The sequence below is a fragment of the Crocodylus siamensis genome, chromosome 7 (assembly GCF_052110815.1).
Source record: "Crocodylus siamensis isolate JL-2025a chromosome 7, ASM5211081v1, whole genome shotgun sequence".
NCBI lineage: Eukaryota > Metazoa > Chordata > Crocodylia > Crocodylidae > Crocodylus > Crocodylus siamensis.
This window is the reverse complement of record NC_143401.1, coordinates 3,536,930-3,550,635: the sequence shown is the minus strand read 5'-3', so window position 1 is coordinate 3,550,635 and position 13,706 is coordinate 3,536,930. Positions and strand designations below refer to the sequence as shown.

The 13,706-nt window shown below is 38.2% G+C and overlaps 1 protein-coding gene across 1 annotated transcript in view; it reads left to right on the top strand.

The window, feature by feature from the left end:
- The window catches only part of MACO1 (macoilin 1), a 43,159-nt gene that overhangs the window by 17,695 nt on the left and 11,758 nt on the right, over positions 1 to 13,706 (top strand). Inside the window, exons 5-6 of the mRNA XM_090057095.1 lie at positions 1,906 to 2,084; positions 3,749 to 4,247. Coding sequence (XP_089913221.1) covers positions 1,906 to 2,084; positions 3,749 to 4,247 — 678 coding nt within the window. The remainder of the gene's footprint in view (positions 1 to 1,905; positions 2,085 to 3,748; positions 4,248 to 13,706) is intronic.

The window sequence follows — 13,706 nt, the reverse complement described above, 5'->3', positions numbered from 1 at the left end:
ACATTTTGGCTTCATGTTGGGAACACAAATTTACTTTGTGTCATTAACAAGCAGGGGATAAAAAGACTGAATAATAGTTAGCAAAATCCACTCTTGGTCTAAGACACCAGAGAATGTAAAAAAAAAAATTGAATTCCTTGGAAATATATAATTAACTATACAAAATCATCAATGCCGTGTATTGCTGGTAGCTCTGTTTCAGGGTTTGTAAAGTACATTAAATTAGTTTTCATATCTCTTTTAAACAATGATAAATATTAAAGAATTTGTAAACAAAAATTCCTGCAAAAATTATATATAGTTATTCCTAAGATCTTTTAGATAGCAGAGTTATAAATAAAGATAGTGCATCTCAGAATTTTTCAGTAGCATATTAGCAAATTAGTTAGCCTAAACTATTTTTATGTAGCTTTTATGCTAGCAGGTTTGGCTTTGGTTTTATTTTGTTTTTGCTAGTGGATGGGATTTTTTCCATCTTAAAATTAAAAAAAAAAGATTTGGGAGATGAATTGTTGCCAGTGGACATGTACCTGTTAGGTCCTTATTAGCAAAGCTAATAGTATGATCTGCTAGCATTTTATATTTCTGCAATTCTGACCATCTGATAAGAATATTAATTTTTGTATGATCAAATTGCTGTATTAAAAAAAAAAATCCTACAGCATAGAACTGAGTTTAGAACTCAGAAATTCCTGGCTCATAGTCAAAAACCTAATCATCTAGACAGGTTTTCTCCTAGGGCTGTGTGACGCTTCGGTCCCTGATTTGTTTTGGACCAATTTGGTGGCCGAATCCAAATCAAATCAGAGGACTCTTTAATCTCTCTGAATCAATTCAGAGAGATTCGGAAAGATTCAGCAATTTGGACATCGACACAGCTTTAAACGTTTTTTCTATGTACCTCTAGGTAGCAGGCGGCTCATGAGTGTTGCAATGCTGGGGTGCATGGAGCATGCCACAGAAGTGTGTGGGGGGCTCCCCAGCATGCTCGGCAGCAGACCCAGAAGCTCTGGTGTCTCCTGGGTCTGGGGAGGGTACCTGGGGTCCCCCCATGGCTGATTGCCGAGCTGGGGTGGGGGGTGTCCTCGGCAGCGGACCCGGAAGTGGACCAGAAGTACTTCTGGTCCATTTCTGGGTTCGCTGCCGAGCATGTGGAGTCCCCCCCCCACTCCTGTGAGATACTGTATGCGCCCCAGCATCACAGCGTTCACAAGCCACGCTGGTACCTCAAGGTATGTAGAAAAAACATTGAAAGCTGTGTCTATGGCCAAATTGCTGATTGTCGGAATCAGCATTGAATCTTCAGATTCAGATTTGGCCAAATAAAATATGGGACAGTGATCCGAATCAAAGAATCAAATCACTGTTCCTGATTTGGGCCAAATCCAAATCAAATAGGGCCCATTTCGCACACCCCTAATTTCTCCTACTTTTTAAATCATATACATTCTTTTAAGTTTATGTTGTGTTACTCCTATAATTCCTTGGTATGGATGACAATAGGGAGGGAAATCCTTTTATGTCATTACAGCCACACTGTAAACTCTCCAGCAACCTGAGAAAGAGAGATTGTAGAGTTAATCTTCATTTTTATTTTTTCTTTCTTTTCCTTAGTTTGTTTCTCTTTACCCCTTTTCCCCATTTCTTCCTGTTACTTACGCTCCAAAAGTTATCTACATACCCCAGTCCGAGACACTGTTCTAGACCACATAAGCTGTTACCTCCTTCAAGGACGCCTAGCCTACTGTATTTTCTAGTCTGGCACTTTTTGAAAGTTGCCTTTACATATGAATAAAATAAAAGTATCTGCACTGCCATCATCCTTTTTAACGTAAAAATCTGTGCATGGTATATCTCTGATTCGTTCATGGAGTCATATTTCAGTTAAAGTTATCTTCTTTCTAGTATTGGCTATCCTGTTGTGACTTTGGGCTTTGGCTTCAAAAGTTATGTCAGCTACAAAATGCGATTAAGAAAACAAAAAGAAGTACAGAAAGAGAATGAATTTTATATGCAGCTTCTCCAGCAAGCTCTACCCCCAGAGCAACAGATGCTACAAAGGCAAGAAAGGGAGGCAGAGGAAGGTAGGTTGTACAGACCGCATAATGTTTTCCTGCCGCCAGCTATAATTATGAAGATCCTATGCATGTTAATCCAGACCTTCATTAATCTGCATAGTCTGTATAATTGATACAAAAAAATTACCAGGCTCCTTTCTTTAGCAATGTATTGCAGTGAGGCCCCATAGCACTAATATTTCAGTACAGTTTGGTTTTATGCTATGAAGAACCATCAATTTTAAAATTTAAACATTGTTGGGGAAAAAAGCAGTTTCCAATGCTTAGTCCTTGCTTTTAACTTCTCTCTTTGGTGACTCAACAAATGAGAAGTTTTAAACCAGTTTCCTGGCCATTAGTCAGAATCAGCGAAGTCCTACTATGTTAATTTAAAACACTAAGATTATTGCATGGTAGGGAAAATGAGTCTCAATTTAAAAAAGAAACTGTTACGGGATTATTTTTCAAGTTTGATCTATTCTGGTTGAAAGTAGAAGTTTAAATGTTCCCCTTCTCCCTCTGAATTGAACAGCAATTATTTTTAATTATGCTTTTAATTTTATTTAAACAAATAAACAGTCATTGCAACAAATCATTTATGTAGTGAAGGAAAAGATGGAGCAATACATTTAATCTACACTTATCAGAAACTAATTTTTCAAAATGGAAAAAAAAATCCATTTTACAGCAAATACTTTTAAAGCAAATTCCTCCATTTGAAGTTTCACCTTATTTCATGGTTTGTGAAGCATTGTGTATAAGAGATGTACTATGTTACTGGGTGACGGTTGCCTGAATCCAGCAATGGCATTAGGTATGAAGCAGAACACAGTGACTCTCACTGTCACAAAATAACAGTTGTGCTGAAATGCATTTCCTGAGTTGTCTAACTGCTGTAATAAAATGGAGATAGATGAGACCAGTGCAGTTACTGGGACTGTTAGACCTGGACATTACCATGACCATTCATCATAAAGCTGCAGAGCTCTTAGCCATTTCAGATACTTAATTGAAATAAGGTGGGAGACATCCTCCTCTTCTTAGAAATGATGAAAAATATTGTTTTATTTCTAAAAAGGGGTGTCAGTTTAATTCCCAGGCTCTTATCTGACTATTTCGGCTGGATAATTGTTATAAGTAATATCTAAGATTACAATAATTAAGCAGCACAAAAAAATCTTTCTGATTTGAAAGTACTGTGGGCATTCCATGTTGCAGTTTCTTCTGGTGATCATGTAGGCCTTTCACACAGTAACAAGGGGGAGACAGGCTTTAAAGCATTATGAAAATATTATGGCAAAACCATAAAAATTGCAAGGAACTTCAAGGGCAGAAGAATAAGAAGTAGTTTTAAGAACTGCAATTTTTTTTAAGTTTCAGATTAATCATGTCCCTCAATCTATTTTTTTAATCTTTCATTGCTTTGTTAGTCATTCTTGTCATATGGTAAGTTAGTGATACTATTCTCTGAGGGGTAATTATTTATAGCAGAAGTACTTTCCTGTAAGGTCCTGTCTATCAAAAAGTAGTCTTAAGTATTAACCTTGTTTTTCTAAATCCAGATAAGATACAGTTGTTTCAGTAAGCAGGTTAATCAGATACTTAATGTTTTATTTTCTTAAAATAAAGATTTGCAGTTGACTAAAACAGTCTATTCTATGGCATTAACAATATGTTTTTTGGTATTGCAGCAGCCAAAGGATTATCTGATATGGATTCCTCAATACTTTTGCAGCACAATGGAGGCATTCCAGCCAATAAAAAATTATCCACAACGTTGCCAGAATTAGAATATAGAGAAAAAGGGAAAGAAAAGGACAAGGATGCCAAGAAACACAACCTTGGAATAAATAACAATATTTTACAACCAGTAGACTCAAAAATACAAGAAATTGAATATATGGAAAACCATATTAATAGTAAAAGATTAAATAATGATCTTGTAGGAAGTACAGAAAACCTCTTAAAAGAGGACTCATGCACTGCCGCATCCAAAAATTATAAAAATGCTAGTGGAGTTGTGAACTCCTCACCTCGCAGTCACAGTGCGACTAATGGGAGCATCCCTTCCTCATCCACAAAGAATGAGAAAAAACAGAAATGCACTAGCAAGAGCCCAAGCACACACAAGGACTTAATGGAAAACTGTATTCCTAATAACCAGCTAAGCAAACCAGATGCACTGGTAAGGTAAGTTTGATATGTGTATTGACTAACAAGTTCTGCCATCATCATCCACTCTCTTGTTTTTCAGTAGATTAGAAATATTTTGTAGACAGCCATTAACAAACTAACTATCAGGGAGGCAGAATGGCCTCATGATTGGAGAAACTGACTGGGAATCAGCTTTCTTGAGTTCTGTTCCTGACTCTGCTACAGATTTTTTCTGTGACCGTGGGCAAATCACTTAACTGCTCTGTGCCTCAATTTACTTTTACTTACCTACCTCACAGGGGTGTTGTGAGGCTTAATAAAGGGCTTTGACAATCACTTGATGAAAGGCACTATACAAGTACAAAGAAATATTGAATGCGTTTTACCAATTCTACCCTCTAATGGCCTTTCATTTCTGCAGTGGACAAAGAATGGCATATCAATACTTGAAATTCTTATGTCCGGAATGCTCGCTTTTTTGTTTGAATCTTCAGTTCACAGGTATGAATGCAAGTCATGACCTTCAGCATAATTCCTTAATAAGAGCAATATATTCAGACTCTACCTGCATGTTTGCATTGCTATGTTAGGTCTGAGTCTAGGACACAGGGATTTAATTTTGCTGCATTTCAAGCTATAACGATTTGAAAAGTCACATGTTTATGTATGCTAATCTGAAGGTTAAATAAAGATGTATTTTTGGAAAGCTGTTGGGTACTTAGAGTGCTGTCAATTGGGGTCCAAGTGGGAAGTCACAAATTTCTCCTAAAATTGAATGGGGAAAGGCGATATAGACCCTGGCTGGGTGGAGCATACTACTCATGAGCAGACAACACTGTCCAGCTTAGTGGTGCTGTTTTCTGAAGGAGCGTACTTCCATGCATCTTTGAAGAATATGCATGGTAAACGGTACAAATGCTATCTTTGATGTAATGCAAGCTAATGACAGAACTGACACTTCATGTTTTCATTGTTTTTGCAAGTGCTACCATGCTCATTTCCCCTCATCTGGGAAAATAGTGTGGCCTAACATTAATAGAGCAATTTACAAGCTTCTAGAGCATGCAACATATTTGAATAGAGTAATTATTTTATGGCTAGCCCTTCCACTTGTGTTTCTTACCTCCCCTTTGAAATCAAAAGAGTATCTCTTGTGGCATTTGCTGATACAGAAAAATACTCTTAAGAAAATAATGTATTCTTAGTTTTTAATCCCAATTAGCAGCTGGAAACTAGGAGAGGCAACAAGTGCTCTACAAGCTACTAGTGATCCATGGACCACAGTTTAAGAACCACACTATTGTAAAATATAGTGGGCAAAGCGATTGTTAAATAAGAGACTTAGGGTGCTGACACAGACATGGGGAAAATAAATGCGTTTTACCAGAAATAGCAACATGTTCAACCTGGCTCCGCGGGACCTATATAGATTGAGTGCTTCAGCAGGGCTTTTATGGCGCTTTTATCTAATAGCTGATTCAATCAGAATAGTTAGATAAAAGCACCATAAGCCCTGCCTAGGTGCCCAACCTATACAGACGTTGGGCAAGCTGGGTCTAGCTAACGCAGTGCCTCTTCTGGGCTCAGCACGGGGGTGCACAGAGTTTAAAGTAAAGTGCTTTTTTTTTTAATGTCTGTAAGCAGCATTAATGACCACCACTACAATTTGTCTGTACTGCAGAGAGCTTTGCCTGTTTGATATCAGCATTGCTGAGTTAAATGAGTTAAAAGAAGCATGCTGCTCTAGCATTAGCATTAGCAGATATATCAATTATTTCTGGTGTAATGTTCATCAGAACAGTTCTAGGAAAAACCCAGTAGGAGATCAATGTTGGCAGTCAGTCTGTAAGAAGTGATACCATGCTGTTGAGTAACAATGAACATTTTATGTCTTTCTCTCCTTTAAAGGAGCTTTCAAAAAACCAAAAAAGTAACCCTGCTGTAAAGACGATACCTACTGCAAGGTTTTACATCGTATGTGCAAGTCCTGAGACCTACAATAATCTTCATTTGTAATCGAGCCAAAACAAGTGCTTGGCTGAAGAGTAGCAGAATTGATATTAGTAGAAGATAAGCACAATGCATGGCTGCTGTTCCATGCACTGAATGTGCTTTGTGGTAAAGGATTCATGCCAGAAGACTCTCTGTGTAGCTGCCTTGGGAAAGAAATCCCACTAAATCTTTTACTATTACTGCCTTGCTAACAGATACAAAAATATTAGTCCTTTGTGCAAGGACTTCTGCACAAGGATCTGTCCATTGCGGATCTGTCTGTAGGAAAGCAAAAAACCTGTAAATGTATGAAAGGGGCACAGGGATTTGTTTAGAACAGATGTGTAGCCCCTGATATATCTTTGTTTTTGCCACTTGCCTGCTCACTGTTGGCCTTGTGTCTGTTTTCTTTTCTGTGTTGCTGAATAGTCATTGGTCTGACTTCAGTAAGGCCTTGTTGAGTAATATAATTGGCAGGTCCGGTTTGCACATTCCCTGCAGGTACTTGTAGATAATTGGAATTTTGACTCTGCTCTGTCTCTGAGGATTCATAGTATGTGGATACAATTACTTCTATGAAAATATTATTTCCTCTTACAATAATCACTCTATTCACTAATTGGCATACCTTCTGCCAATTCATGTGGCATGTCCCCATTTCTTAAATATCCAGACTAATTCATACCTGTAATAGCTGCAGAATAACTGCATGCAGCAGTTTAGAAGTTTGCTAGTAAATCTTATATTTGAACTTACTTCAGCCTTGAATTAAGGGATGCAATTACCTTCGGTAGGAGTTACGCCTGTGTAGTAAAAAAAAAAAAAATTGTCCTATATTTCCAGAGGTACTGACTGTGTGGCACCTTTGTTATATCATTAGATAATTACTTAGCTCATTGAAGAAAACTAGATGCTAGTTCATCTCATTTCTGTTACCCTTCTGCTATTTATCAATGAGCTAATTTAGCATGATCTAATTGCTCTTCTCTAGTTTTGTAACTGGATATTCCTGGATTCTCCTAGTGCATTTTAAGAGCGTGTTTGTGTGAGGTAGTTTTATTCCACTTTCAAAGTGGAATAAAAGGGCATCACATTTACCATGCACTAAATATCCACATGAGAAATCAGTGTGGAGTAGTGTCTCCTCTTCAAACTCATACCCTAGCTTACTGTGCACTAACTTTCTTGTGTAGACAAGCCCTTAGCTTTTAAACTGCTAACTTTTTGCCTACTACTATGCTCCAGCATTTATTATACATTGGAATAAGTTGCTACTGTTCAGACTATCCCAAAATAAAACAGTAGTTTTCCCCCCTTAAAAGAATACGTAAAAAACCTTTGTTGTAAAAAAACAAAAACAAACTGAGCATCTGATATTGGGAGGGACAGAATGTAATTACATTTATATTTATGCAGTTTAAATTTAGCGTCCCCTTGAATTAGCCCAAAACTCCCTCAATCATTAGCTTATTCTGAAAACTGACCATCAATTCTAAGGGATTTGTTAATGCTTCAGTTTTGTTTCCAAAATAACCCCACCAATAATTTGATTTCACATAGTCTGCTTTGACAGGTTTATCAACCACAGACAAGAAAGATGCTGAAATGTAGACTCAAGTGGCAGATGGGCTCAACAATACTATCCATCTTTCAGACAAGCCTGAAGTACTGAGTTGCTAATACAGGAGGGTTTTACATTTTAACTGAGCATGTGAAACTTACTGTGGGAGACCCTGGATCTGGCCCGTCATTGCTTCAGCTACTTAGCACTTGAACTTTTCTGGATAGGGAGTTGTCTGTTCTCTTTTACGCACAGCAATACATTTTTTCATTGGCTAATGGAAAGGAGGGTTTGCAGTCTCAATGGCTAGAAGAGGATTGGGGGTTAATCCTGGCACTGCCATTGGTCAGTTCTGACACTAACCTCTGCATTTCATTGTCCATCAATACAATGGTGATAGTATCTACTGCTCAGATGTTGTGAGAATTTGTAAAGGCTTGTTCTTCTTGTATCTGTGACATTTCCATCTAAACTGTTCATCTTTCTGTATTTATGACCAGTGGGCCAATGGAGAAATAAATGCTTTTTACAATTTGTGTCACTAATAGGTACTGGAGCAAACCAGCATTTCATGTTTAGCTCCTGTTATCGTTTCACTACCTGTTATCATTTCACTACCAGTTCTAGAACACAGAAAGATTTTCCTTCCAGTTTATGCATCTGGGATGTGGAACAAGCTATGATCATAGAAATTAAAAAAAAGGTTTCATTCTCTTATAGTGCAGAAAGTATAAGTGAGCCGGCTTTTGCCACCGCAAGATTTGTATAATTGCAACTTGCTACTGGCTATTTGCATGCTGGAGGAGAGAGTCTAAAAGTGAAACTTGAGAAAACTGTTCATATCCACTGAAGTGCTGCCTCCTGGCTTATGAAGTGCTGAAGGAAAAGAAGCTGTCTTTTATGTTAATTATTCCTATGGATATCTTTGGATTCCTCAAGCAGTTGGGTTACGTTTGATGTACAAGGAAATTTTTTACGGAGCAGAGGACTGTTTACTGCCTTTTCTCCCAAAAGTTGGAATTACCCTCACAGTATAACTGCAGGTTTTAATGGAACTATCAGTTTCTTTAGCTCTGTTTATTTTCTGTTTTCTATATCGCCACTCAAGTCCCCAGAGCTGCCTCTCTTTCTCTTGTCTGTCTGCCTACCTACTTGCCCAAAAAAGCATTAGCATTCCCCAGAAGGCTTTCTCCTGTCAGATACAATAGGGAGACGCTCAGAGCTGACTAAGATGTTATGGGACCGAGAAAGGCAAGGAAATAAACAGGTTCAGGAGCTCTGGGAATATCAGTCGGAAATCTGAGAATGGAAGCAATTAATTCCATCTGGAGTAAGGAGGAAAGCCTGTATTTGGGCATAGTGTTGTGGTAAGGTTAGGTGAGGGGAGAAGATAGGTCACATTTGTGGAGAAAGCAGTATAGCTGACCCAGCTGTTAGGTCTGTCACTGATTTCAACTTTTGCATGTTCAGATGACAAGGAGTCTTGGGATCTGCATAAAAGTGCACTTATCCATTGCTGTGTTGGGGGTTTTTTGCCTTTCTGTTTGCAACATAGTGCCAAATGCAAAGGTTCTCCCCAGTAAAAGGCAGCAAGTCCTACTCAGCTCTGGAAACTTTAGGGAAAGTACTATTGCAACACACAAGTGAAATAGGCCAAAAGTACATCAGAAATAAAGGGACAGGGTTATCAGTGACGACTTCAAGGCCACCCTCCACTTTTACTGATATTATATATAGATCCTTGGCTCTGAGGGAATGCAGGGAAGACACGGTGGTAAACTAGGAACTTGAATCTGAATCAGGCAGATTTACAGGAGGGTATCTTAGATTCTCTAGTTTTTTTGTGGAACAGATGGGAATGGGCGTTATTTAATCCGAATCTCCTGCATTTTGAGAAAACAAATACAGGAGCAAATGGATACACATCTGTGTGCGTCGTTCAGAGACTGAGAAGAAATGGGTAGTATTAGTTAGACGGGAAGGTTTAAAACATCTTATAAAAAGCGGAAAGGATGTTTAGTGAGGGAATGTTCCCATTAGAAGGAGAGCTTCTGAGTATTTGATGATATAGACTTATTTTGGATTGATCAGCCTCAAAGTAATGCAGGGAGTAAGCCAGAATGATGTTTAAGATCCTTTCTTTCTGCTGTTTCTCCTCGGCACAAGCTTTGTGCTTGCATGTCACATCAAGCATCTTGACTGCTTCTTGTCTGTGGTTTCCACATGTCCAACATACAAATAAGTTTTCAGAGCTGTCAAGCAGGTACATGCCAACACCACATTCAAATATTAGATTTAAGAGGCCAAAGGGGGTTTTGTAACAAATTTTACTTTTTATGGTCCGTGCTAGTGTTGTAGGCTGGCTTACGCTTTTGAGAGTTTTCCTTTTATATAGACTAATTCTAGAACTACTATTAATAACATCCTTGCTGGTCCTTCTACCAAATGGTTTGTTAGAGGCAAGGCGGTTGTTAAACTGTTCAGGTATAGAAGAGCATTGTGAAATGTTGACTACTTAGACCAATCCTGTTCAGAACAAAAGTAAATTAGGGCAAAGGTTTCTATCTCTGGCGGTTTGTTTTGGTGTATGAAAAATGCTCACAGAAAATACGCTAGCATAATACATGCACTGAGAGAATTTCAGCTTACTCTGTTGGCACTGATTGTTTTAAAGCAGTAACCGCTTCAGGGAATAATTGTGGCACGAGAAGAACAAAGCAAGGAAGATGGATTAAAGGGTGGATGCCCTATCCTAGTAAATGAAATTGAGAAACGTCACTAAAGAAAGATGGATCCCTCTAAGTTTTGGCCCTAGGTTGGGATCTGGATCTGCAAGGAAGTGTTTCACTCTTTGCAGGATCAGGGCCTGAGACATCTATTTGGCTCAGAGTAGTAACCATTTTACAATTAAGGGCTTATTTTTAAAAAAAGTAATTTAATTTCAGGATAACTTGCTGCTTGAGTAATAACAAATGGAGCGACATTCTAGAATTCAGCCTTTCCCTTTTCCTGGATTTTTGGAAGAAAAGATCTCTGTAAAAAAAAGTAAAGGAGACCAAAGCTGAAAACAGTATGGTAAGAAAAATAGCAGAAAGGCAATGCTGACTTATTGGGTCATTCATCATTGTAACAGTAGTACAAAGAACTCTGGGAAACAGAGCCAGAGCATGAGTCCACCCTTATAGCACCAGAAACCCCTCTCATGTATGATATTACTTTTGCTTACCTTGATTATGTGTTTTTATTTTTGGGTGGAGGTAGTAAAGAGGATTTTTAAATCACCTTGTAGTCCCATGAAAATGTTGGATGAGACCTCTCTATTCTTCCTGTATATGGGAAAGAACTGTAACTACTGACTCCTTTTATATAAGAAAATTCCAAAGCTAGAAATGGTTGACTTTAAAATAGATGTGAGTTCAGTTGATAAAGGGAAAACAAGGAATTAGCGTGTTTGTATTTCCTGATATCTGACTATACAGCTAATTGTGTGTGTTTATTTTTAATGAAGCCATGTCAAATGTAAATTATTTGGATTATGAGCAGGTTCAAATATCTCATTAGACAGTGGCACCCAGTTTTTTTGTGTGGTTTTTGTCCATTGTTACAAATAATTAACTCTGCATTGTAATGGGTGTGTTTATTTCATTTTAGAAACTATAGTGAGTCTTTATTTGCTCTACAAATTGCACCAATTTTCCTGTGTTTAAAACTAGAGCTTAGGTCACAAGAGAGTACAATAGAATGGGAAGAGGTAATTGAAATCTGCTTATGTTGTCTATATTATTTCACAAAAATGTGGCCAGATTTATTTAGAATGGAGGCATTTCTCCTTGGATGTTGTTATTGGCCATTGATTTTTAAAGAGGTTTGCATTCTAGCTTGCACTGTGTTGTTCTAACTATTCCAACCTCCTGCCCTAGTGATTTGATCCATCTTGCTTCAAGGCCATGAACATATCACTTGGATTCTTCAGTCCTAAATACTGACAGTCACTGAGGAAACAGATTTAATACTCATAGCATCGTGCTGGTCAAAGACTGGGCTTTCCCTATGGCACTTCACTAATGGTTTGCTTGTCCAGTTGGAAAAGTTGCATCACCAGCACAGCTGAGAGGTCTTTGGCTCCTTCTAGGTTTTGGAGGCTTAGTATTAAGATTTCTGACTCGCTTGGGTTTTATTTTTGCTTGCAGAGGAGCAGTTTCTCAGGGCAAGACGTTCACTTCTACAATCAGGGCAAGATGTTCACTTCTACAAATACCAGTGTGCAGAAAAGCTACAGGCTAACAGTACCGTTTCCTTTTAAACGCTGATATTTTGCTGGAAGTTAATTCACTGGGATATGTTGCATCTCAGGGGGTCCTACAGACCTTTCTGAGATAACTGGGACTCCCAGATTCAAATCATATTTTTGTTTTTGTCAAGCTTAAGCTCACCGGCTTTGTTGCTGGCAATGAAGGACTTAACAAATGGCAGACTTCTGTCAGATTTCTCACCAAGAAGAATTAGCACAAGCCCTTTAGGCTCCTTACGGATAAAAGGAACTGTACTCGAGGCTTTGGAGCCCACTTGAAAAATTTAACTGCTAAGACTCGGACTCTGACAAGCTTATGCCAAAAACCTTTGACCCACTGCAAGCCAGCACAGTGGGGAAAATATTCATAAGGCTTTTTCTGTGTGTTCAGGCTGAACCAGTCTGAAGGGAGTTTGAGTCAGAGGTGGAGGAGGGGGTGCATTTTGCTTCTTGATTGCTAACTTACCTTTGCTTAAAGCTAACTTACCTTGTATAGTTTAACAGAGGATGAAGCCGTTACAGAAGGGACTTGGTGATATAATTTTTATCTAGTTGTTAGTGTTGTGTGTTTATTTTCTGGTATTTGCACCTTCTGAGCAGCCCATAGTAAACACAGTAAAACAAAATACAACCAGATTGTGGCATACTTTCTGTATATGGGTTTAAGAAAATAATAAGAATAGCATAACATCTCTCAAATTATTTATCTCTGTTTATTTAAGATGGCTAGTTCAGGGGTCTTATTCAAGACTTCTGTGTAGTTTTCATTTTCCCTATAGATTATTTACAGAAAAAATGTCATTCTTTTGCCAGTCCCTAAAAAGGAGATTGCACAGTCGGTCTTAGTGGACCAATTTAAGCAGAGAAGCCTCACTTATGAGAGAGAGGTTTTCAGATGAGACTTATTTAGGTTCAAAGAGCCCCTAAGCAAGTTTTATTTTCAGAACTATCACATTTTGGAGAGCTTTACTGGAATTATTTTGGATACTCATCATGTAAAGAATATGCATCTGATTCATTACATGCATGCATAATTGCTGTCCTTACCTTACCCTATCAGCTATTTTTCAGGATTGAGATAACTAGTTTTAGCAGACTACTTAAGTGTTGGTAAACAGTAGGTTCTGGTAGCATCATCTGCCTGTTGCATCTTTTGTTTGATAGCAACCTCAGTCATCACTAAAGAGCTGGACAGCGGAGGAAGACGAGGATGTATTTCTGCCACAGTTAACTAGCTCTGGCACTAGCTAGCTTCACGGTAGACATCATGAAAATACACATATGACTATAAAACTTTCTGGGTTGTTGGGGGTTTTTTTCCAGTCATACTTTAAATGTCTTAAGGACCAGTGCAGAAGTGAATGTTAGCCAAGTTAGCAAATTTCTTTATTTCTTCATTCTTATTCAGGGTGCTGGAAACCTTTATGATCTCCATATGAAAGTTGGTTATTTGGTGCTATTTACTATTTGACTGCTAGACACTTAGCAAGCTGGTGTGGCACACATGGATGGAGGACAGCTTTTATGAAAGTTTTATAGATGCCCCTCCCCTTTTTTTGGTCTGGTTGGTATTAAGTTGAACCTGAAGCCAAATATAACCAGTTTAGCTCTATACAGCTGTAACAAATGAAGTCTGAATTTTAGAATGGAT